A 27,073-nucleotide genomic window follows, 5' to 3' on the forward strand; every position below is an offset into this window, starting at 1 on the left:
ACACTTCCACCTGCAGAGTTGCTGAAATACAACAGATAGGGTTGTTGGCCAAGATACACTTTTAACATACAAAACACTTAACTTAGGCTTAATCTTTAAATTGCAATACATCCTATTCTGGTCCTCTGCTTTATGTCAAATAACTTTACTAACCTGATTTTCTGAAGTATGAATCACATGCCTTAATGCACATAAATCATGTTTGCATTAATCAGACTCAGATTTAAGCCTCATAACCATATCTGCAGTTTCTGACTCTTACGTAAATATAAAAGTGTTAGAAACTGGGGCCACTAGCCATTTGTACTAGCTAAATTGTGTAGTACTTTTGCAAAACTGGAAATAAATATGTTTTAGAATGCACAGTTATGATGACATTTTAATCAACAGTAATTTTTGTATGGATTTTGGTTTGGGAAAAAAAAAGTTCAAGTTTTATGGCCCTTTGCATCTGAAAGATACTGCTTGGAGTAAAGCAAGCAGGTTTTGCCACTGTCTATGATCAAATCAGTGTCCTAAAACATCTTACAAACAGGTCAATTTTAATAAGATATTGTGTCTGCAACATTGTATGTGTACAAAAAAGAAGAAAAAAAACCACACCAAAGAGAAAATATTCCCAAACAAAAATTGTGAATAAGGTAATACCATTGTCCTCTTAATTAGAAGTTAGGTGTGAAACACAAGCACACAGTTTAAAATCCTTGGAAAAAAATGACAGCTGAAATTAATTCCTCCAACTCAAAATACTTAAATAAAATTTATTTCTCAAAAATAAATTAAGATGTTATTATATCAAGGCAATAATCTCAAACACAGTTGGAAAAATAAAAAGGTTGTCATTTGCATCAGTACAAATAACCACATTCATTATTTACAAACACAATGTTAAAATTTCCTCTTTGAATGCACGATTATGATGCTAGCAACAGCATTCCTGGGTTGCTGCTTGTCCAATGGGCAACATTCCTTTTGTCACAATTCTTGCCCCTGAAACAAAATATCTGTGATCAGAACCTTCCTTTAAACTTCTGCACTCAATTTACCTTATCTAAATCCATTTGTACCAAGATGTTACTTTTCATTATTAAGATTTATCTTTCAAATTCAAGAAACCTAGCTGCAGGTCTCAAAGTCCATGGCTTCTTTCTCAAATTCTGTCCCCTAGACTGAAGTTATTAATGCATTTTTGTTCACTGTTCTTGTAATTGAAGTGCATTTGCTTTCAAAATGAGCATAATTTACAAAAATTTTTCAACATATTTTAAGTTCTAGCAGATAAGTAGGAAAATATTATGCAGAATATTTTGAGAAGAAATCTTCATATACAAATCCCTGTAAAAATTTTGTACAGTTTAAAGGAGCACTGTCTTTTGAAATAACTCCTCTGTGTAAGGCTTAAGGTTTCACATTGAACTGCATTATTGTATTTAAGTTCCTAACAACTTAAGTTTCTAACAATTCAGGAAGTGTTTGTAAAAAAACGTACCAACAGTATCAAGGTATCAAGTATCAAGAGAAAAAAAGCCTAGGATTTCTACCAATACAAAGTGAGGAAAATCTTATCAACGTTAATGTAAGTATTCTGGATTTTCTACAGCATACAGAAATAAATGCAGCCAAACACAGTATGTTTGGGGTTGGGGGGGTGGGGGGGTTTGTTAATTTCTAGAGGTTTAGCTTCCCCCTTCCCCCCCGCCTTTAAAAAACAGGCTTACATGCCGGACCTAATTATTTGACGGTTCATTTATAGGAAAACACCAAACAGGAGTATTAGGTGACCAACAAAATGGTCTCTCTAGTATATGATACACAGCAGCTATGTTTACGTTAGCCAGTACTGTGGCACAACAGAGGCCATATCAGCCACCAGTATTTCATAACATCACATTATACTATGGCTCCTGTTAATTATAAATATAAAAGTGATTATGTTGTATCTATTCATGTTTAGCTAGATGCTTATTCTTTATGAGGAATGCTATAGAGTACACAGACATCTATAAGTAGCACATAATAAGCTTACAGCTAATGAATGAAAGATTATTACAATAACTTATAATTATTTTTATACTATGTATACTTTTACAAAAATGTTGTAAAAATTACTTTTTTTTTTTTTTAAATCAATCTTTGTAAGCACTGACTTTTTCTTACTTCTGTTACCATTTTTACCAAGATTTTATTTCTTATTTCAGTAAGGAACTGTGGCCACAAAAGATTAATTTGCTGTAAGTCAAATCTGCCCTTTTTTTTTTTTTTTTTAAAGTAAAGGAAATTACTTCAATTTCCCAGAAAAAATGAAAAAGCCATTCTGAATGTTCAGAAAGATGTTTCCAGTTCCTTTATTTGGAATACTTACAACTTCTAAGGGTAGAAAAGTGCTGTATTGATACAAGATCTTCACTGCAGATTGAAGCAGAGTAAGAACAAAGAACAATTCAACTGAAAAATCTGTGACCTGGTTATTTCATGAGTCCCAAAAGGGCAGAGTGGACCAGGACAGAAATCAACCCTAGCTAACAATTCCTTTCCTGAAATAATATATTTTCTGTAATAAGCAAGGAAGGTAGTGTATTAAGGGGAAAAAGAATGAGACAGACTATACACCCAGGGAAAACACCCACCCCCTTCCCCCAACCCCTACCCTCACCCCTCCCCCTTTCCCCCAGATAGATTAGGTAATTGAATTTTTAGAACTAGGACAGAAAGTTTCTGTGGAAGATTAGTCAGTCAGTCTGCAATGTGTTACTAATGGAGAAAGTCTTTTCTTACGTCATGTTAATATACACAATTTTTAAACAAAGAAGCAACCATATCATATTCTAAGTGGAGCCAGAACCCCTCTGCAATATATTTCATATTTTATGCAGAATGCTTCCAAAATCCATTGTTTTATGTACTTAACTACAATGAAAAACGTGACATTTCATTTCCTTCATCCCAGGTCTCTAAAGGAACATGACTTGAGTAGGTCTATTTTCAGAGCCTTTCCTATATCATTCTTGGGCCTCCCCTTACATGGTATTTCTTAGCAAAAATAATAACAAGGCAATTTGTCTGGAAAGGAAGGGTCTAGTCAGCAGTTTTACAGGGGCTAGCTAGGAAATCCTTTTCTTCAGAATCATCCCCAAAGTCTTAGGAAAAGTTGGAAATATGTTAATGATATGTGTGAAGGGTAGCAGCAGGCACTGTCCTGTTCTTGACTGTCATAAATAACCTTTAACAGAAATCAAGATGGAAGAGCTGACATTGCTTTAATTTGCAGTGAAAGACCCTTCATATTCAGCTGCGACACAGCCAAGCCCCCATGATCTAGAACATAGATCAAATGCCTTTGGTGACTACACAGAAAGAAGACTTCTCTGATATCTTATCCTAGGGAAAGAAATAAGACACAAGTGCACCATAATCAAAATGGCAGAAGCCATTTCAGTTTTGGTGTTTACCTCTAGCTGGCAAGCACCTTTTAATCAACTTATTTATCCAGAAAGCCTGTTTATCTCAGATTGCATTTGTACTTGTAGTGACTGATTCATGCCCCAAACCAAAAAGATTTGTATCATTCATAAACTAAAATCAGCTATTTTCTCTATTCTATCTGTATGCTCCCATTCACTATGCCAAAAAAGTCTCTCTTCTCATTCCTACAAGCATGCTAGATCTCAGTGCTCTTTTGATGCAATTATTTTCACAAGATAGATACCTAAGTCATAAGAAGCTCTCATCATACAGCATATTGTTTCGTTTCATGGAAGACCATGTCCATAGCCAGAACATCAGGTTACCAAAGATAATCAATATTCAAATTTCTCTACAAAGCAGACAATTAGGAGTGTGCCATTAAATTTGTAATTTTTAAATCATTAAACTGGTTTAACTTTAGAGGATTAAGATTTAGCTAACACCAGGATATACAATACAATTACTTGGGGAGAAGTAATGACACTTATTCTAAAGAGACACCATATCGTTCCTTCTAGGCAGTTATGGTAATGGCATTAAAAATTGTTAATTTTTTGTGTATCCAAGGAACATTTTACCTTTTGAAGAGTTTCTAGGGTCTGTTGTTTTCTATTTTTTTCTTCAGCTGATTTATTTCTTGATCCCGCTGGAGCAATTCAAACTCTTTTTCACGAAGCTCATCTTTAGAATGCTGGAGCTTCTTCTCTAAGCTCTCAATCTGAACAGAAAATGCAATTAAATCAGAACAGATATTTTACTGAAATCAGGACAGTTAAAAAAACCAAACAACACCCCAAACAAAACTCACAAACACCGTCAGTATTACCTCTGACTTTGGATTCCCATGTCAATTTTTTTATTTTATTTTTATTTTGTCAACATTTTCCTTTATTAAAAAAAGCAGTTTGGGAGCTATATCATATCAAGTAAAAAAAAAAAAATACATTTTCATTTTTATACTGGTACTTCCCTGCAAAATTCTTAGTTTTAATTGACAAATATAAAATATTTTTGCTGGTACATTATTAAGGTACTCCTTTCCCTCTCCGTACAATAAAGGAACCAGTTTTACTCTTCTAGATTAAACCTGGCCAGCTATTGTGTCCTAGGACCAGACTTGCTCATAGAACTAGCTGCCCTTTTTTAGGGAAACTGTTTTTTTAATTTAAGCAAGAATTACCTGTTTATTGCATTCCTTAATTTCTAACTCTGACTTCTCTAATTTGCACTCTAATCGAATTATTTGTTGTTCCATTTCTCCCCTATGTTCATGAACTGTCATATCCAACTGTGTAATCTAGAGGTAAAAAAAGGAAGAAAAGGAAATATTTTATTTTCAACTAATATGCAGATTTCAAGAAGTAATATTACAAAAAATGACAGCAAAAGGAATTGAACTAATCCTTTGTAGTCTCAAGAATAGCTATCTCGCTTAAAAAATGGGGGCCAAACACAAAGAGAAAAGGGGAAAATTGGGAAAAAGTCCATAACTTAATGTGTTTGGTCCTCAGATACACAGAATACAAACCTAGTTCTCATTTTAAACGGTATGTAATGAGTAGCTTAGTATACTTTGCCAAATTTTGCCAAAGCCAAAAAAAAAACCAAACCCTATCTCTGATGAATTCCCAGAGCAGCTCACAGGGTACTGTGGCAAGAATATATTGGAAGGTCTGGCCTCCTTGCAGTATTAGTTCCTTGAACAGACTTTTTTTTTTTTTTTTTTTTTTTTTTTTAAATCTCCACCCCTCCTTCTCTCTGCACCTCAAATATTCTTGGATACAAAGGCTGGCAACTCCTGCAGGAAGTAGCTATTAGAGGGCTAATTATAAGTGACGGAAGAATAGTTTTTCCATGATGGGTATCAAATCCTGAAGCCAGACCAAAAGACTGAAAATATTTCAAGTGAGCTACAGAAAATTCACAACAAAGATACTGTTTCATATTTAGAGGCTGCTTTAGAGCTAATCAAATATGCCTCAGTGCAAACAAGGAAAGGAATCTATCATCTCCAAGCACACTTCAGTGCAGATCTTTCCTTCATTTTATCAAACATCAAGATGACAACAGTTGTCCTGTAACATCACTAAGGAAGAATTATGGGACAGGTTTGCACGAGGCTTCTGTTCTATCAAAACAGTAGTCTGTGGTCCCTTAGGGGAGAACAACCTTTTTTCCTGGTACCATAAGGCTTCAGTAACATACAGCTGGTTTTGAGGTTGACACTGTGGCTATATTAACAGTACAGGTTGGAATGATGTGTGAAGCCAATTAAACCTAGTGGACTTTTTATAAGTTATCAACTACGTAACAGGAATAATTGCAGTAACATACTTAAAATGATCTGACCTGAGCTGCTCTTTGTTTCAGTTCCCAATTCCTTTCTTTCAATGCTTGTTCCATGTCAAGGAGTTCTTGGTTTTTGTCTTCAATTTCTCCCTTGCAATACCTGAAATTCTCATATGTTTAATTGCTTAATGCCCATTCAGTTGCTTACCTTCAGCTATCCAGCTTGAAAATCATGAGATCTATTACTTAAAGCCAAATTACTCTAAAACGTGAATCAACTAGTTGATTGCAAAGAAACAAATCTAAATGGAATAATTCTTTTAACTATATTCCAGGTGGAGATTTCCCAATAACTTCATTATTCAAGTTATTTAATTGGTTATCAGGACAACATGTTCTTAAAAAAAGGCACAGAAAAAAGTAACATTAATTTATAGTCAGAAAGTAAACAGGACAATTTCACTATAAAAGAAAGTAATTCCTCTTACAATTATTTAACAACTTTGGGATTCAGAAAATAATTTTAGCAGATTAAAACAGAATTCCCCAAAAAGAATGCAGCACCACTTTCAGAAATTAAAAGTGAGCTGAGGAGCTACTGTATCAAGTTACCTTACAGCCACAAACCACCTAAAAATTATAGAGAGCTGCTAAGAAGATGAAAAAAGACCATCCAAACTACTTGCTATTCCTAAGGAAAAACTAACACAATTAAGTTTTCATGATGCAAAAGATACCAGCTTACCTGAGCTCAGTTGTTAGATCCATGATAGCAACATGCTTCTCCTCCAGAGAGGACTGTGCATTCTGTAATGCATCCTGCAATTCCTGAAGCTGTGTTAAAGTGGATTTTAATTCTCCATGGGCATTCTGTAATGCAGATTCTAGTTCTACTATTTTCTGTAAGGCTTCCCTGTGGCAAGTCTCACTTTGAAGCAGCTTATCTTCTAAATCATTCACTATTTTACACACACACACACACACACACAACAAAACACAAAATGTTTAATCAGTAAGTCAGGTTCTTTATGCAACACCACTGCCTAGTAGCATTTGTGGTCATAATCAATTTTCAGTATCATTATTTTTAGGAAAATCTAGAAAATCAGTGACTTCTGAGGTTATACAACAACCTTTTCATGGCACCTAAGTCTTTGCTGGTTTTATTCAGCTCATAATCTATAACTGACTTGAAATATGAGGATGTATCTAAAAACATTTGGCCAAGGAGAAAGTACAGACAACATAGTAACCGAATATGCAGTGCTATGGAAAATGTAAGCAGAATTGCTAGTAAGCCTCCAATTTAAAAGAATGGTACAATTAAATGGAGGAGGAGGGGTTGGAAAGTTTATTTCCATAGACTCTCTTGTAGGGTTTTCTGTTTGTTTTAAAGAGCTGAATTTTTGTAAATAGCATATGCCTTTACTAAATCTATGTGTCTTGTTTGATTACCACATTAAGAATCTGCATTACCAATTTACAGGGAAAACTACTTATTCATTTCACCTGGAGTAAAGGTATATCCCACAGAAGTGAGACTTTGCAAAGGTACATTAAAAAACAGTTTGTGGTTTTTTTGAGGTTTTGGGGGTGCGGGGGTTGCTTCTTGGGGGGCGGTGTTAGGTTTTTTTTTTCCTTTCTTTTAAAAACTATGGAATTACCAACACAGTAAAAAAAAAAAAAAAAAAGAAAAAAAAAAGAGTAACCTCTCCATCAAAATTATCATATTTTTACTTTCATGGACTTGATTATAAAACAGGGGAAAAAGGAAAAATATCTAATCTAATACATACAGAGAACTAGCATGATGAAAGGAAGCCTGGAGAAACAAAATAGCGGAATTACCCTCATTTGCCTTTTCATTGAGCTCTGATCGTGCTTCTTCCAAAGTAATATCCAACTGATTTATCTGCATTGCTTTGTCTTCACCATCTCGTTTTAACTGCACTACTTCTTTTTCCATACCAATAAGTTCACTCTTGCACTGATCCATCTCCAATTTAATTTGTCTAAATAGAAGAAGCAACCAGAACAAAATGAACCTTGTAATAACAAAAGCGACATATGTCCTTAACATGCTCTAAGATGACAAGCATTTGTGAATAAAACAGCAATAAAAAAAGTCATGTTCAGTAGGCTTTTCTCGCAATCAAAACCATATTCTTTAAGACTACCAAGCCCTCCTAGAATCTACTATCTAGAATTACAAGCAGCTTGATATATTTATGAATTGAATTGCATTATGAAGTGCCATCTTAAGACTAAATAGGTTGCCAGGACACACATTAATTCCACTGGAAGACCGTTCCAGAAACTCATGCCTCTGCTAGTTAGATACTTCCCTTCTGATTTCCAGTCTATGCTCATACAGAGACTGAACTGTATGACTACATAGCTGAATACCATTTCAGACAGCAATCTTTCTTATTGATATGTCTATCTGCAGAATACACCTCTCAGTTATTCGAAACCTACCTGATTGTACTATTAAGTTCATCCACCTTCTGTCTGTTTAAATCTGCTTCCTGAGCAGCTAGGCGAAGTTTCTCCTCCACCTTTCTCAACTCATCTTCTGCATATGCTTTCTGCTTCTGAAGCTCTTGTTCCAAATTGGATACCTATTTAAAATGGTATTTTAAAAGTGTTGCTACTTTTAAATTACATACCAAAGAAATACACATCCTTGTCTTGCAACTCACATAGCGAGAGTTTTAACACAACAGATTTCTTTATAGCCTAAAATTGTACATAATTTAAGACTAGAACTTTGCAGTCACATTTGAAAGACAAACAGTTTCTAGTAAATACAACATGATTCAACTTTCTGAATTTCAATACACCTCTCCTTAATTGCAGTCTAGGGTTTGATTTTCCAAGTACTTAGCCACTCTAATGCTAGCTAGAGTTTCTGATAGCACAGAACCTGGTTTAAGACAAAACAAACCACTAAACGCTTTATTTTAGATACACCTAAAATAATAACTATCAACTCAGTTATCAAAGAAACATTCAGATTTTAAAGGTATTACAAAAACATATATAAAAGCATTTAATTATCTGTCTTTATGTAGACACTTCTCACCATACTGTACCTGTTTTTCAAGTTTAATTTGATTATCTTCCAGCTCCCCATTTCTAATAGTTTCTTGCTGTAACATTTGCTGCTGATGATGCAAAGTTTGTTGTAGGAGAATATTTTGTTCACTTGTGTCTTGAATATTCTGATCTCTTAGTTTTATTTCTTTCTGTAAATAACGAACCTGAAAACACATTTATGTTCTGTTACAATAGAACATTTTTGTTTGCACTTGCATCAGCTATTCCCTTCATTCTTAATGAGCACAGAACCACACCTATGATTCAATAAAACTTCTGGCTCTGAATTTAGTTGCATTACAGTTTCAACAGTACATAACACATCTCATAATTCATCACTGAGTTGTGCTTTATAAAGTGAGGAAAGAAGTAACTTATCAGCCCCAGTTTTTGAGTTCTTGCTTTCTAAACATACCTGAACTGGTCAATATTTTAAAAACATATATAACAAAGATTTTTCATTTTTAAATTACTGAACTACTTTTGTTTCTGTCACTCTTCTTTATTTCTCAGAAAGTCCTTGTTTTCCCCTTGAGATTTTGTTCTCAGTCCTCCCCTTTATTTCTTCCTGCCTCTATGACAATAGTCATTTCAATAAAAAACAGGAATTCTGAGTGCCTAACTTGTCACATGTTGAATGGTCTGATTTCTCAGTGATGAATGCCAAGAATGGGGGCGGTGGGGGGGGGGAGGGCAGGGAAGGAAACGTTCTTTTAAAAAAAAAGAAAGAAAGAAAAAGAAAAATAAATCACTGCCTGCTCACCCCAAAGTGGAAGTAGTGACTCCGCCACTTACTTATGAAAATATTGGTCACAATTACAAAGCCTTACTTGCTACCCTTGAGTTTCACACAGTATCCAGTCTCTTCATATGCAGTATTAGAACAACAGATTTTAGGGCTTAGAAAGCAGCAGTAAATATCACAGGCTTACACATAACACAGACCACAGATTTCCATCCAGTTACTCCTGTACAGGGTCTAGTAATCTCCAGTTGACTAAAGCCTATCTCTCAGCAAGTAGGGCAGCACTGACATGAACAGCCTACTATGATAATTATTTCATGTGGTTAGGCATCCCCAGAAATAAAAATTCATACTAATAATAATTAAATTTAATTCTTTCTTGCTTTCATGTAGTAGTGGAAAGTGTAATAAAATTCAGGGGTTTGAAGTAAAAATGTTCTTATGCCCAGGACTTCTTCCCCATTAAGATACTTGAAACACAAATCAAATTATGTGCACCTAAGTTTATATTGCAATAATGCTCTCTCCATTTTTTTCCAAGATAATGCTTTCTTTCACTTAATTCTGATTTTGTTACTTCTTTCAACAATTCATTTCTCGTGGTACTTCTTTTCCCTAAGCTTATCCAGTGTTTCTTAGTTATGATTTTCCCCTTTACCCTCACAAAATGTAGTCTTTTCCTAGCTTACTTCCTATTCGCAGTTCCTACTGCAAATGTTTTGTCTCTTATTTCACAGACAAACTTTTAGATTAAATCATTCATAACAAGTGTTCTCTGCAATACAGAAGAGCTGTTAAAACAAGCTGTTACCTCTTCAGACTTTTTTTTGAGCTGATTTTCAAATATCTCCTTATTTTCTTGTGACTGTTTCAAATACAGTGCAACTTCTTCCTTACATATGTCTAGTGCTGACTCAAGTTGTCTCACCTAGTTGAACGTAACAGAGTACTTAAAAATGCATGGCATGGTTTTTATTAACTAGTCTAAAAAAAGTGTTAAAAAACATCTTTGTGTAAAATGTCTGAAAAGCTACATTTTTATCTAAAGAGTATTAAAACAGGCATGGAAGATTATGATAAACTTTAAAACTGAAATAGTATTCAGAAATTAAAATTATTTGTGAAATTAAATTATAATACTTTAGACTGTGTTTAAATCAGATGAGACTATCAGTTATGAGACGATATTCCAGTATTTTTCAGTAGCTAGAATTTAAAAGCAAAGATATGCCCAGTACCAAATCATTAATCCACCACGTTTTATTACATATAGAATTGTATAAATAAATTTGGAATGATCATCATATGTGAGTTGTGACAAGTCTTTTTCAAAAATAACATTCAGATCTTAATACAATTCCTCTCAGAAAGCTACAAAACAGCATTTTTTTTTTTCATTTCTGCACTGAGACAATGCCTGAATTCTACCAAAAGGTAAAGGAAAAGCTCTTAGCAATGTCAACACTGTTAATCTATTTTACCCTTTTACTATTAATTTGGATTTGAGTAATCTCTAACAAATATCTTACAACCTCAAACAGATAAAGATTATAATGAACAAACCCCCAGAGATCTTAAGCCATGGTAATTAAACTTTTCTTAACTATTTGGTTTCAATGCTAAGACAACTTTTCTCATCAACGAGAATTGTGCTGAATTTAGCTCCAGATTGGCTAATGCTTTCAATCTACCAGTTTTCGAAACCATATTGGATTGTATACCTCTCTCCCCACCCAAATCAAGAGCTTTTTGAAGAGAAGTGATAATGGGTCGTAATTTTAAATCTCTGGAAAACATCCCAAATACTACAAAGCTACTTGGATAGAAAACTGGTCCAACACAGGTTCAGAAAGAGCATGCTACCACCTAAGTCCCCAGTATCTTCTCCTAGTGATATCCTGAAGATTTAATACTGTTTGAAACCTGACTGTGGTAAATCACCACATGGCAACAGTTTATTAAAATACTGTTGCAAGTGCTGCATGGAAAATATTTATGAGGCAAACACTAGGAAGAGGTATTATAATATTATAATATCACATATTATAATATCACATGTCTAAAATATATCATATTTAGAGCAAAAATCTATATAACATTATCTTTTTTAGACAACGTTTTACTTTAAGAGTACAACAAACACAAATCTGCCCTATTTGTAACTACAGTAATTTTTATAAAGCAATATGCATTGCATGATCTCTTACTGCAGGTTTCACCATACTTATTTTAAATAAAAAAAATTAAAAAAAAGGAGGGAAGACTTCAGGTTTATGACTTCTGAAATATTTACGTAAGACAAATTTCTATAAAGCAGCCTTAAGATAGTTTTTCTATAGAGGATAAAAGTAAATACACCATTACTGCAAACTTTAAAACTATTAATTGAAAATTACAAAGAGCTTACTAACTTTGATTGTTTCTTCTGTTAACTGACTTTTCAGCATCTTCAATCCTTGATCTTTCCTGACATTTTGATTTTCCATTTCCTGTTTGTACACATATTTTTATTCAAGAGAACAAAATGTAAATATAATAACAGTAATTTAACTAATAAAAACTCATACTAAGAATCAGGAAAAAAAAAAATCAGTGTATTTAAAACACAATTGCTTGTATACTGTATTTGTGTACATCATACTCTGAAGTGAATTTGGTTCCTGATAGGTGTCCCTTCATATTCTGCAGCAGCAGGAATTATTAAAAGGAATAAAACATTGCCATAAGAGAACATTCTTGCTTTTGCACCTAGTGCATAATAGATGCAGTTGTTCTTTATCCAGATCTGTTTCCTTTGATTAGAGCGAGAAGCCCAAGGGGCAAACCAGAGGCATAAACAGAATGCTGAGATAGAAAATAATGAAAGGTCATTAAAGTTTGTACAATATATAGTAGTAGTAGCTGGGGACTACACTAGATTCAGCCAATTACTCAAACAAGAATTAAGAAGCAAAAACATAAGTATCTTTCATTTTCTCCAATTCTTCCATGTGTTTATGGATATGCTTTTCATCATTATTAGTCACTTGTTTGATTTGTATTTAAAGAAAGTCAAGAGCCAACCTTACCTCTCTGCTTTCTATCAGCAGCCCATCCAATGATTCAATGTGATGCTGTTTATGTATAACATCTTGTTGCAAAATAGATATTATTTTCTCGTGTTCAATGAATTGTTGATGTTTCTTCTCCAGCTGTGTCTGAAGCTGTCCGTAAGTAATTCATGGTTTATTATTTTAATAAGCTGCTTCAGAGAATTTGTGCATCTAAATATGTCATTCAGTTCTATTCACCCATCACTTTAAGAATGAAAAGTAAATACATTCCTGCCATCAGCAGTACTGCACAGTCTTAAAAATATAAAGAAATCCCAAATGCTTAATATTTTAAAGCAACAGGATAATCAAGAGAGTGAGGGCAGGCAGAGTGTCTGTCATCAGCCAAGACAGTAAGACATGCATGCGTTCTTTAGTAAAAGATGACAAGCTTCTTGAACAGCTAGAAATAGCCATGGTTATATTTCTAATCACATGAAGCAACAGAATTCTTCTCTAAAGACTGAAAAACCTACCGACAGTTCTCCCTGAACACGGATGCTCATAAGGCTCAGGCCGGCAGAGGTTCAGCAAACTAGAGAATATTGTTAGAAGCTGTCATGGTTTAGACATGTAGACAAAAAAGCTACACTTTTTTTTTTTTTTTTGCTAGGTGTTTGGAGCAAAGAACAACAGTATTCTTCCCACGTCCCTATTTCTCTTCAGTTGAGCAGAAAAGAGGATATGAATATCTCAGAGAGAAATCATAAGATTGTGTAGTGTTAGATGGAAAACTAACTAAAATCAGGAAACGTAGGGAGAAGATACAACTTTTTAATATAACTTTTTAATTGGACATCTGCCTCAGAATTACTAAAAAGACAAAGAAATTAACATAGGAAAAAAGTTACCAAGTATATCACTCATACATACTGGCACACAAGGAAGGTCTTACTAGTTCAATCTGTTTCTCCATGTCTTTATGCTGCTCAAGGTGAACCAACTTTGCTTTTTCAAAAGCAGAAGTTATTTGCTCATGTTCTTCGCTGATAGTTGTTTCCAACTCATGAATGCGCCTGTTTTTTCCCTGGGAAACAGCAACAACAAAAAGGACTTAATAAAAATACTTAGCTGTGATACTAAATAGTGTTTTATTTGATGATCGAGTTCCTAGATTTCATAAAAGAACAACAGAGAAAATACTGGAGTTATACACAGTATGTTTCATCTCAAAGGATGTCACACCTATAACATAGGTATAGAATGCCACTAAATGCAGCCATTACACAGAGGCAAGGTGTCTCCCAAGGTGGACTACTGGCACAGATTATAGCAACTGGTGCAAGGAACTTCTGACAGAAACAAAAAAAAATTCTATGTTCACATGGATAGATGGCATCTTTAAAATACAGGTTTCCATTTGAAAGGGACCACATAAATAGTTTCCTTTTCTAGCAACCTTAGACCCCTTCCCAAAACTAAAAGAGTTTGTATAACAATACCCATACTGGAATTTACAGTGCTCCAAGTGTCAGATCACCTTCTTCACTTATTACCATTTAGAAGACTTTTTTACTCACAGGTCTACGTGTATTTCACTGAAACAAATGGCAATGCTACAACTGATTTCAATAGGACCAGATTTTCAATGCACATATCATCACAAGCAAAAAGTAACATGTCCATTAATAACTTACCATGTTCAAAAGCAGGAAAAAAAGGACGTTTTATTTGAAGTAAGATTCAGTTTTTAAAAACTGCACTGTCTAAAAACTTCACAGACTGTTTAGCAGATCTGAAAGTCTATCCATTTTGAATACGTGGAATAATACTGTTTAACTTAAACTTTCATCTCCATTTATGTCTTTTTACATAAATGTAGTTTCTCACTGAGAACGTTTTACCATGAGTTCTTGTTCCAACTCAGTATTTCTTGCTGCAGCAGCGGAATAAGCAATAGTCTTTTCTTCCAACTGTTTCTCAAGTGCAGAAAGTTGAGAAGATTTCTTTGTTATCTGAAATTAAATATGGCACAAAACAGCATGAAGACAAGTGTTTCGGGTTTATTCAAGTATTTGTATATACTTTCTTCCCACTGATTCCATTTTAGCTACTACTATTTCCTAGTATTTTTGATTATTTATTTATTTGGTTGGTTGGTTTTGTATGATCTATTAAACTTTATTACTTACAGAGAAGAATTCAGGACAATTTACCTCAAATTTATCCAATTCATAATAATTATCAGTGCCATATGAGTGAATTAGCTATTACAGATTTATAACATTTATGGCCATTATTAGGAAATACTGCAAATCCCATTATGCTGGAATTCTATAAACACATTAGCACCAGAATGTAAACATTAGCATTTTAACTTATTCAACCAAAGAAGAGATAGCTGAAGCTTAATTTCTTTCTTTTGTGACTCTCCAGTAATGATGTTAATCTCTGACAACCGTACTAACAATTAATGAGGAAAAATACAACTGTTCCTTCAACATCTGTTTCTTAAGATTACACATTAATTCAACCATACAAAAGCAACAAGAGTGTGCATAGTTTCCACATAACAAATCAAAATAGTTGTAGTAAACCCCACTAACTACATCAGCTTTAAAATGAGATTTCTGACAACTAACAAATTAAGGCTGCTGTCTAAGTTTTTCGGCTTGCTCAAAAGTTTATTCCCAATTTTTCTTAAATAAGCCAGATTTTAAAATTAATATGGCTATTGCAGTTTTTCCATAACTATTGTCTTAACTATCTTTGATTACTGAACTAAACAAAAAGTGACATATTTTTTCAATGCCGCTAAAAACTTACTTCTCTCTCTAAGCTACTAGTTTTTGAAGCCTTCTTCAATAGGTCTTCCTGTATGATTTGAAACTGACTGGCTCTCTGAGCCATGTTGGTCTTCAAAGAAGAATTCTCATCATCTGCTTTTGTCAGTTTAGCGCGTAACTGTTCTCTCTCTTTCTGGAATCTTTGCCTCTCCTTTTCAAATTGTTTGCTGATAAGTTCCAACTGTTGACATTTTCTCCTCTCTCAAAGTAGAAAAAATAAATTTAAGATTAATTTATAAAAGAAAAAGAACATACAAACCAGCACTCAAGAAAATAATCATACAAACCAAAGAGAGGAGAAATATAATTTAATGACAGCATATTGAACTAACACATATAGTATTCAGAAACATGACTGTTTATTTTTTCCCCGTAATGTAACTGAAACCTGTGACTCATGAAAACAAAATAAAAAAAACCAAACAAACAAAAAAAAATTGAAGACAGCATCATTATATAGGTGGCCTGAAGTCATTTCATGGAGCAGTCCTAACAGTAATCGCAGAAGCGATTGCAGAAATTCTGCAACAGCAGGATACAGAGGAAAGAATCAAAGAAAATATGAAGACCTTAGCATAACCTGCATAAAGAAAAAATACATGGTTCTATTTCAACACAACTTGTAGCTTGGATATTGCTGAACAAGGCACTTAACTAGCAAAAGGAAGAAGAATATTGTGCCTGGAGAACATGACAATTTCCAGAATTCCAAGGTGGCAAAATGCTCCCTGTTCAACCAAACCATATCTGTTAGCTCAGAGATATATTTAAAAAACACTATAAAAACAATTTAAACCCCACCAAAAAATTCCTATTCTGTGGATTAATCAGACAGAACTGCACAGCTATTTTGGTAAGCTTACCTCCTTCACTTCTGATCAATTTGACAGGCTCTGTTTCCAGGCCACATAACCTGCTATTTTCTTGTCCTTCATTATCATTAGAAAGATGCTGAGCTCCAGTACAGATAGTTAAGTTTGCACAAGGCTTTTGAATTTCTGCTTCTTTCATTGCCAGTTTAATGCTATTATAAAGGAGGAGACAATTATTTAACATTCTTCCTACATGCTAGTTCTAATACTACCTTATTATCTGTCTATTCTTGCCATAATTGAGTAACCAGAAAGTTATACCTTAGGTCTGCAATCAAAGGTTTATTTGATTCACAAGATTCAGAGAGAGCTTCTTTTGTTGAGGAACTGGATAGCTGGTGTTTCAGGTGGTGCCATTTAAACTAAAAGTTAAGGGAAAACCAAGATCAATGCAAAATCAACTTTTTATTGCTTCACAGCATGATTAATTCATGTGTTATACTAGCATATAAATTTTAAGACACATACGCCAGGATGTTAAAAGTTTGGATAACTTGATCATTAAAATTGTTCTCCTAAGTAAGTGCTTGCAGAGCACTGCAGGTTTCTCACATTAGTAGACATTATAGGCATTAAGGCCCTCTGAAACTGAGATCATTCCTTTAGATATCTTTGCACAGGTACTGAAGCATGAACATTTTTGCTGTGAAAAATTAAAATAATGGAGATTGTATCAGTAATTCCATGTTTTGAACTTCTCACATCATGCTTCCTTTCAGATTTCGATGACTGCATTTAATACCATTTTTTTCTCAAGTTACAGAGGGCTTCTGAATATTTCATTAAATTATTAGAATAATCCCAAATTTTTCCAGAAAATGTAAATGTATTTTCCAAAAAGGGCCCTAAAACAATTTTTAGGGCTCTTCCAAATAAATGTCTATGGTCACAACAGCCTAAACCATCATTTTTATACAAAATTACTATATTGTCTTCAGCAGAGGTCACTTTGGCAATTCCAAAATCATACAGAAAGCGTATTTTTTATTTTGTTTTAATTACAGCTACTCACATTTATACTTAAAAAATAAAGATATCTGATGCAATCCGTACTCCTGACCTCATATGTCTCTCTAGCCCCTCCTGACTTCCCAAACAGTTCCTCCAGTAACCCCAGCCAGTTCACAACTTCGGGTTTTTTACATGATTCTCCCAATCCCAGTCAGTTTAGTGATAAACTTCACCAGTACAAGCTTCAGGCTCATAAGCCAGGGTTCATCCTGGTAAAACAACAGTTCATTCGCAGCCAGGGACGGTGTACCTTCTCTTCTGCAGCCAAAAAAAGTTCCTACAAATATCTCTCCTGCTCTAATTTCTCCATTGCTGAGGTTGACATATCGACTCTGGCTGTGTGACACAATGTGTCTGCCATATGGGAAATGTCATACTGTTCTACTGAGCAGAACCTCTGCATCATATAATAGGACATCACCATATTTTAGAGAATATACATACATCTGAAGAATCAAGACATAGAACAGAGGAACAGAAAGTGTAATTTTTAATGCTTGCTGATTAATCAATTCCAAAGCACCTATTCCTCATTCTTGAATGAGAAGACAAAAGTAAAATATTTAAATTAAAAAAAGTCATCCATGCATCTTGCAAACCAAAGATATTTTACTCAGATTATTTCTCAAGAACGTCACAGGATTTCCATGCAATGTCAGTTAGAATTGTTTAATACACATAATACAATTTTTAAGGATGTATCAGTTACTGTACCTCTTCAGATGTACTTAGAGACAACTGGGAAATAATGGTTTCTAATATGTTGAGCTCTTCCCTTGAATCTTCAATTTCTTGATGGCATAATTTCAAGCGGTTATGTTGCTGTGCAGTAAGTGCTCTCAGCTCTGCATTTTCACTTATTAGAGCATTTTTCTCTTTAAGTACTATTTCTTTTTCGCTAAGTTCTCTCTCAAGCTCAATGATCTTCTGATCAGACTGAGTCAGCATTGATATCATTTCAGCGTTCTTTGCCTCTAGAGTCTTAACTACTTCTTTCGTGCTACGATTCTCTTCCTTTAATTGCCTAAAAAAGTATATCCATTTAAAAGGTATAGCTCAACATAGAGGATTTTCATTATTAAAAGTATTAGAAGAACACACCATAACTATACCGTTTTAGTAGTTTCCTCCCTCCCAAAATCTAAGATTAGCTGTATACAAAGGACAGAAAAGTTTTCACTGCTTTACTAAGCTTTCACTGTTCCTAAGGGCCAAGATGCAAACTGCTATCAGCAAACAAAAGGAGAGAATAAACTACTTCTCATTCTTAAGCAACTTAGTAAGTTTTAAGCACTGTCAGGAGAGTCACTGGTAGGAAATAGATCCAGGTGGCTTTAACTGTGCTGAAGCCAAGGAAATTTAAGAAGAGGATAAAATAACTATATAATGATACCTAAAATCACAACGGATAAAGATAACGTACTAAGACTGAGCTCGTCTAACATTCTGCTAACAAGAGAGGGAAGGGTCCTATTTCTTCTCTCCCATCATATCTGACTGTACAGTGAGCCAATTGTATTTTTAGCCCATCACAAATTATTTACTTGTTTAGGTACCTGTTGATTTAGCAAACTGAATTAGCTCAAAGGTACTGATAAGTGCCAAACCCAGTGCAAGTTAGCAGAGAAAAGAGGGCAGTCTAGAGGAAAGACCCCCAGCAGCAGCAGAGAGCTATTAAACAGGCTCAAGCTAGCGTAAGGGTGCTCACACACTGCCCACCCTTGCCAAAATGGCCTAAAGAACAATTGTTAAGACAGGAATGTGAGTGTGGACAGCATGTGTGAATGGGCTACCCAAAACTGTCTGAGAAGGTGTTTGTCCAAACTTAGTAATGCTAAAGACAACCAGCTGATGGTTGTCTTCCCTCATTAAAGTAATGAGGGAATTACCAAAAGACTTCTGAAACAAAGGGAGGTTCAGCTTGAAAAGAAACATACATGGAGCATAAAAATCTGTAACAGTGGGAAAGGACCTTGGAATGGGAACAGAGTAGCAGTCAAAACCTGGTTTGACACTTCCAGAAGTTGCAGCCAGCATCACAACCTCTGTTCAGGCCTGAGTGCAGCCTCCCCATTGGATGCCAAGAGTATCCTTCATTCTAGCTAGGGACTGACAATATGGTGTGCAACAAGTAGGGACTCGCACCTGGCGGTGTAAGTGAACTCATAGGGTGCCTTCTTATTGGCATGTACATTAGCAGACCAGGTATACAAAAAGCCAGAGTACCCACATCTCCCACAGAAGCAGTGTGCGAGCACGGGAACCTATGCTCCCAGAAGACTTGGTGGGGTGTTGCTTCTTACTGTAAATATGTGGCAGTGTGTGGGATTAGAACTTTTAAGGAGTAGTTATAGAAAAGAATTTAGAAATTTGTAAGCGTATGCTAACATTTTTTACCTGTTTAGTATTATGGTTTGTCTGTTGTATTGCTGATACTGATCCTAAGTGTTCACTGATGCTGGTCCTGATTTGGTTTGAACTACGCGAATTGACCGGCACGTTCACAGTGACAGTTGTAACATGCAATTTCTTCTCAAATAACTGTACAGAGATTTTTAAAAGCCTTTGTGTTACCTTAATTGCTCTTCTAGGATGTCTAGATCCTTTCTGTAGCTGACACACTTTTCATTCAGCTTGTCTTTTTCTTTTTCACAATTAATTAAACGTTTTCCCAAGACTACTTCTTCAGCTTTAACCTTAAAAAGCAATTTTTTTCGTTACTGTACAATAATCTAAGCTTCCATGGCCAACAGGCTTTTTTTAAAAAAATACTATAAACACTATGCTGTTCCTTTTTTTCTTTCTGGTAAGCCTGTAGATAATTCTATTGCTTGTTGTGAAGAAAAGGAGAGGGGCAAAGAAGTTTTCTTTTTTCCTGTCATTTGGGAAAAAAGTAATGTTATTTTGCCAACCACAAATATGCCCTAAAATATTAAACCAATCTCATTCCACAAGGAAAGGAGTGTAATCAAATAAAAAAATCTCTGTTAGAGCTAACTGTCTCAGGCCTGTAGTTTCTCCTCTCACAAGGCAGGAAGCATTAACAGTTTTGACCACTGGAACTTTGGGAGATGACTTCATTTTCATCTTAGCTCTTCTCTAGCTCATGTTTCATTGAACAGGATACAGATGGAGTCAAAAGAGTTCTTTTAAAAGGTTCATATACTTTTAAAATGTAAAATTCCCAGCTGGCAAGCAAGAGACAGAAGAAACAGCAGCAGTATTAGGATACCTCAAAGATGCAGACTGTCGAGACTGTGCGAAGACAGTTTAACACTGGATAACTGAAGTTATCACCACAGACAGTTGCTTACCCTGTCCCACCTTTCTTAGGACTTTGCAACCAACAAACAGAAACAATTGACCCACTGGTGAACCCGTTGCTGTTTGCTGCCTAGCTTATTGGAAGAAGCAAAATCCTAATAGCATGGCAAAAACAAGTGAAGAAAAAACTCTTACCTTTTCTAATTTTTCAGTTATTTTCTCTTTATAGTTTTTGAAAGCTCTTGTCAGCTCCTCCGCGTTCAACAAAGCTTCATTTCTTTGCTGTTCTGCTCTGCAAAGAAGCGTACCAATTTTAAAAATCACAATTTTCAGTCATTATGTAACTATCTACTCCAGTTACTAAAAACAACTACTAAATTAACTGCTCCAGGTAGCTTCCTTTCTTCTTCCAACTTTCCAAGCCCTAGATAAAAAAAGTTTCACGAAGCATAAAATCATTTTAAATATTATTTTTGCATATTAACATAAACAAAATTCCAATAAGACTAAGAATGTAAAAATAAACACTTTTGATTCCCCTTCAAAAAGAGTTTTCCAAATCATCCTCCTGTCCCTACCAGTAAAAGCCCATTTTAGGGACTGGGATAGCATGCATGGTAAGGAAGCAGAAGATAGCAGTGCTCCTTAAAATTCAAACTGCTTAAGGGGAACTAGAAAAGATTTTGATACTGAAGGGAGTTCTCGTGATGGAATTATGGTCAGACTGACAGGAACTGATCAAAGGATAAATTATTTGGGGGATACTAGAAAGATGGCATCAATAATAGTAAAGGAAGCTGAGACTGGGATGATATCAGGTGAGCAGCTGTTCAAAGCAGCAACCCAGACTGCCTGCTATTTCACTCTATTACTCCGCGCCCCTGCCTTTTTCTTACTTTCCCCTATTGTTACTCACTAGGGAAGAAGTTGGAACAGTAACCTTGGGACAGCTCAGGTATACAGTCTGTTCAGGACACCCAGAGGCACACAAGAATTACCGCTGCTCAATAACATTTGTTTCTCTTCCTGTAAGGAAAGTGTGGGGATGGGGCAAGTGCCTCAGCTAAGTACAGCCTACCCTTAGATCGGTGTTTCTCAGTCTGAGGACCACTGCCCATTTGGAGATGGCAAAAGTACTCAGAGAAGAGGATAAAGAGATTTCAGAATAACAAACAAAATAGTGTTAGTCTAAAGCACTTCAGTTTGCTTGGCCAAAGAATAGTAAGTGGTTGTAATTACTGATTAAAAGCAAACTGTAGTAATTGTTAATACTAACTGTAACACTGTATGTTGCCTTTAACACCTGGCAGAAGCTCAGTTTTTTTAAAGTACCAAAATATTTACATTTTCAACTAGTAACTAAGTACAGCTAGTTCCAACCTCACATGCTCTGAATGAACAGGGAACATAAATAAATCAACACATTTCTTCACCAGCAGTGCAAGCCCCACAGTATTTCCATTTGTCTAGCTACAGGAAGGTTAGAGGTAATTTCATGGGCAGATAGACAAGCCAAACGGTTTTGCATTCAAAAGGCAGTGCTAGGTTAACAGTTGGACTTGATGATCTTAAAGGTCTTTTCCAACCTAAACGATTCTATGATTCTAAGAAAAGCTTTTGTAAGTCATTAATTCAGTTAATTTTTGCCCTAGGTAATGCAGTTCAATGAATTGGGCACGTAAGAATCTTTTTATTTATTCCTCTCATTTCTTTAAAATTACATTTTGGAGGCGATAGGATTGTATATGGTAACTTCCAACAGTCAAAAGAAATTATCTAACCCTCCCAGTAGCCACACAACCACTAGGCTAAAGAAGGCAACAGGAAAGGGAAATGGTAGTTGGGATGGAATTACAGCACCCTTTTCAATAGAACCATATAGATAGGTAAGATTAAGGATAACATAAAAATGTTCTCTCGATTAAGTTGTGCTTCTATCCCTTTCCTCACACTAACCCCAAAAATACAGCACTCAGTACTGTTGAATACTGAGTGCTGAGCATACGCTGTAGGTTCTTACAAGACAAAGTCAAAAATAATTCAGGAAAAATATATTCTGGACGCATTTCAGCTCTCCACTGCAGTACATCTATTCTGAAGGGAAAAAACAGGTGATACTGGTTACTAGTGTATGATATCAGCCTGCAACTACCAGCAAATTTCAAGATTTAAAAAGTGCCTATTTAAATAATAATTATCTTCAGACAGAATTTCCCCATTTTTAAAAAAATAATATCCATAAAGGAGAGAAATAATTTGATTCCACAAAGTAAACATCTGCCAATGGAAATAAACACTTATTCACCATTATTTTGTATTCAATTTATTAAAATTACTTAGCTACCTCTTTCCTTGCTTGCTTTGTTCAATTAACTCTGTTTTCAGATTTTTATAGTCCTTTTTGTATCTTTGCAACATGTTTTCTCTTTCCATTCCTGTTTTCCGGCTTTGATCTAGTTTATCTTCTGCATCTCTAGCAAATAAACAAAGCATAACTAAAAAATAGGAACTTTTTTGTAAAGAAACTAGATTTTTGTTGTTCTTTTCTGCATATGATGTTTGAGAAGTGCTAGACAAACACGCTGCAAGTCTCAAAACTAGATTTGGAACACCCATAGTCTCCAGACTCGCCAGGAGTAAGTCTGCAGTCTGGAGTGGTATCCAGACCTCATCAATAGGCATCAGGTATCATGATTGCCAAGGACCCAGATGGCTGACTTCGTGTCATGAGATCTGAACATAGGAATCACCATTTTTCTGGCAATAGGTATGACTGGTCAGGATACACATGTGGGAGACAACGCTAAAATATAAATTAAATATAAGTACTTATACTTGTTTTGTGAAGACAGACTATTGAGTTATTAATTGAATATTATATAGCATGAGGTTGTAAGATAAACTGACAGCCAGGTATGTCTTCCTGACAGCCTCTGGACACTGTTTGCATTAGCTTTGTTTGGCCATTTGCCTTCATTAATATATTCATGAAGAAAAGATCCTTTATGCTACATGCTGCACAATCATGTTTGAGAATATGTATGCTTGTTTACTACAGAAGATATGCAGTCATGTAGCATACAATCACTCTAGTCAGTTATAAGGGCACATTCATGTTTAGCATACATTATAAACTGGTTTATTTTACCAGCCTTTATTATTTTTTCTCCATTTCTTGAAGTACATTCCCCATATATAAGATATCAGTACAAAATAAAACACCTCCCTCCTCCTATATATGGCTCTGAAATGAAAGTTTCAAGCCCCCAGACTACATGACCCACACAGTATCAGTAACTATGTCATCCCGAAAAAGAGATTGCACTAGCAAGCAGACCAGGATAAAACGTTGATTTAAAAGTACACTTATTACCTCAGAATTTTATTGTGAGCTGAAACTTCTGCTTCTAAGTTTACAATTTGTTCTTTTAACTTTGGAATGCTGACTAAACGTGTACCTAAAGTCGATTCAAGATAAGAAATCTGAAATACAAACATTATAAAATAAATATTAAATATAAATATAATAATATAAATATTGTTAAATAAACATTAAAAAATAAAAACACCATTCCAGTGTGATATGCTGTCTAGCAGAGTGATTTCTTTATATGTTGATCTTGCCTCTTGCTTTTCCCCAAAAGTTTGTATTCTGCTATTTGTTCTTTCCATGCCAGACAGTCAAACATTTTGTTTATCTACTTATTTGTACTGTCTTGGAGATAACATTTCTCAAATAAAAAGCATTAAGCATAGCTATGTTTTATTAATATTAAATGTAAACTAAATACAAGAATGTAGTTGTCCTGAAAAAAACTGTACATACAAGTGTATATTACATCAGTAACGATTTTAGATACAATATTTCCTTCTAACTCACCCTCACTTTTGCAAAATAGCAATATTAATCCAACCTGAAAGGTCAACTTTTTTCATTTCCTAGACAAATGACTACTGTTCCATTATTATTCACATTAATCTTAATGTAGCTCAGACACATTAACGTACAGTACTAAATATATTATTGAACTATTTTCTTACGTAATGTACTCTTCATTCTGTGACTTACTGGCTTTAGATGAAACTTGGGAACATGAATAGATAGAACTCATAATTAATATAGTTGTTTTGCTCATGGAGACATAGATTCCAAACTATTCTGTTCCAAGATTAATGCTGAATATTATGAAAAAATAGAATATTAAACTTTAAAGTTTAAATATTAAATTTAGATAGATTAAGACAAGACAAAAAAATAGCATGTTCTGCTTGGAATTACAGATGCAAAAGTCATGGTCACTGGGGCAGTTTTTTGGGTTTGGTTTTGGGGGTTTTTTGATGAATACACTAAAGATACATACTCTTGTTTTTGACTGCATCAATTCCAAGTTCATTGTTTCCACTCTGTTCTTTAGGTGGTGGTTCTGAGAAGCCAAAGATGCATTTTGCTTATGAAGGGCATCCAGCTTTTCCTTAAGACGTCCATTTTCTTCCACAGTTTTATCAGACGTTGTGGATACTGAGTAAGACTAGACATAAAAAAAGTTATATATATATACACACACACTTATATATGCTTATGTAAGCAATATATACATAAATGGAAACGCTGCAGAACGGATGTATTTAAATCATATTATGTTTAAGAGTGCTCGCGATATAATTGCCCAATGCTAGAGTGTATCAACTCCAAGCCCTAAAAGCAAAAAAAAATTCATAAACACAACAAAGAATAGAAAACAAAAGTAATAAAAATAAGTAATGAAGTGCAATATTTACTTCGGGTTTTCTTTGAAAATCCTGGCAAGATGTTTTACCAGCATTCTTCTTACAGTTGGAAAAGCCTTGATAGTTGCAATTAGGCTGAATAAGGTCCTCCAGAGTGAAGTCTACAGCCTCATCGAAGCAGTGGCCGTAATGTTCACTTGTACTAGTGCTAGGAAGGAAAGTAAAAAGTTGCTAAACCATTTTTTCTTTATTATTTTTAAATTGCTCATAAAGAGCATTCAAAAGAAAAGCACAAAAGGAGCTACTTGCAATAATCCATTACACTGAATAAGACAGATTCACACTACAAGAGACAGGCTGTTCTCATTCCCAAACACACTCATACCTGGAAAGCTCTTCCTCTACAGTTTGTAGGTTTTTTTCAGTTCTCCTCAGCTGATTCCTTAATGACTGTAAATTTGCAAGCAGGTCTTCATCAGGAGCACTTTTAGAGCAAGTCCACATACTATATTCCATTGGTACCACACATACAGCTAAAATAATATTTAATATAAAACACTGTTAAATGTATGTGAGTACTATTTGCAAAGATACTTTTAAAGATACCGAAATAAGGCAAATAGAAAAAAAGGAAAGGAGGGCAAAAAAAAAAAGAAAAATACAGAAAAGGAAATACCGAATTTCCAAATGTAAACATGCCTTTCGCACACTACCTCTTCCCACATTCACTAAATAAAAATTACTCTCTACAAATTGTCTTTTTTGAGAAAAAGAGTTCTGTATGTATTCATGAAGTACAAGAAGCTTCATGAATTGCCACTTATGAAAAGTGGAAAAACCTGCTATACCTTAGTTGCCAAAAATCTCTTATACAACGCATCCCAGTTACTTCACAAGTCCGATGCAACTGGCGGGGTGCCTAAAAAGGTAACAGCACATACACAACGAATACACAAAACTTGCCTCGCTGTCCAATGACCAGCGAAATTTAAAAAATCAGAGCAGGGAGGACTTGACAGCACAGAGGACGTGAGCTACTAAGCTGGGGGGGCAGTCTTCACCACGGCAAATAAGACTTTGCAGATCGGGCTTGAGATATTTTGCTGGGAAACGCTCAGATGATTCAGAGAAACCAACGCTCCCGGGCAGGCGCTGCCGCCGCCCGCCTTTCTCCAGCGGGACAGGTGTCCCTCCCCCGCCCGGCTTTGTACGCCGCAGCTGGCTGGCACCCGGCCCGGCCGCGCTCCCTCCTCTGCCTTCGCGCCGCTCCACCCACCCCCAGCCGCGGCTGCCCCGGGCAGACGGGAAGCACCGGGCGGCGCGCCCCCGCCGCGGGGACCAGCGCCAGCGCGGCGGCGCAGCTTAGCGACGGCGGTCGCCGCTCCTGCGGGGCGCCCGGCGGCGGAGGGGCCGCGCCCCGAGGACCCAGAGCGATGGGGCCCAGGCTAGCCGAGAGCTGGCGGTATCGGGCGCTCGCCTGCCTCAGTGCTCTCCGACCAACGGCCCGAGGCCGCCAGCCAGCCGCCCGCCCCAAGGGGAAGGGAGAGGCGGAAAGGGGCTATCCCTCGGCTCCAAGCAGATTCGTGTCGGCAACGGAGCCGCCTCGGAGCCCCCTCCAAGCGCCCCGCTTCCCTCTCCACAGGAGTCCCCGGGGCCCGGTCCTTACCCCACTTCAAACAGCGCGGGCCATTGCAGACGAGGCCCGCCTTCTCCGCGAGGCCC

The 27,073-nt window shown here is 35.7% G+C and overlaps 1 protein-coding gene across 2 annotated transcripts; it reads right to left on the reverse strand.

Annotated features, from left to right (window-relative positions):
• Positions 1-753: 753 nt before the first annotated feature.
• On the reverse strand, positions 754-27,064 carry CCDC18 (coiled-coil domain containing 18). Of its 2 annotated transcripts, XM_050900850.1 has the most exons (25): positions 27,018-27,064; positions 25,737-25,884; positions 25,403-25,559; positions 24,985-25,152; positions 23,997-24,106; positions 22,968-23,096; positions 20,819-20,915; positions 19,934-20,055; positions 18,074-18,383; positions 16,610-16,710; positions 16,340-16,500; positions 15,457-15,677; positions 14,535-14,645; positions 13,586-13,717; positions 12,667-12,801; positions 12,010-12,087; positions 10,410-10,526; positions 8,850-9,017; positions 8,233-8,375; positions 7,603-7,766; positions 6,500-6,713; positions 5,815-5,914; positions 4,646-4,762; positions 4,044-4,183; positions 754-990 (listed from the first exon to the last, which is right to left on the reverse strand). In XM_050900850.1, the coding sequence occupies exons 2-24, from the start codon at positions 25,865-25,867 to the stop codon at positions 4,058-4,060; spliced, it is 3,312 nt and encodes a 1,103-aa protein (XP_050756807.1). In that variant the 5' UTR covers positions 25,868-25,884; positions 27,018-27,064; the 3' UTR covers positions 754-990; positions 4,044-4,057. The 2 variants fall into 2 exon arrangements, with proteins under 2 accessions (XP_050756807.1, XP_050756808.1); XM_050900851.1 differs by lacking the exon at positions 10,410-10,526.
• Between the last annotated feature and the right edge of the window lie 9 nt (positions 27,065-27,073).

The sequence above is a fragment of the Gymnogyps californianus genome, chromosome 8 (assembly GCF_018139145.2).
Source record: "Gymnogyps californianus isolate 813 chromosome 8, ASM1813914v2, whole genome shotgun sequence".
Classification (NCBI taxonomy): domain Eukaryota; kingdom Metazoa; phylum Chordata; class Aves; order Accipitriformes; family Cathartidae; genus Gymnogyps; species Gymnogyps californianus.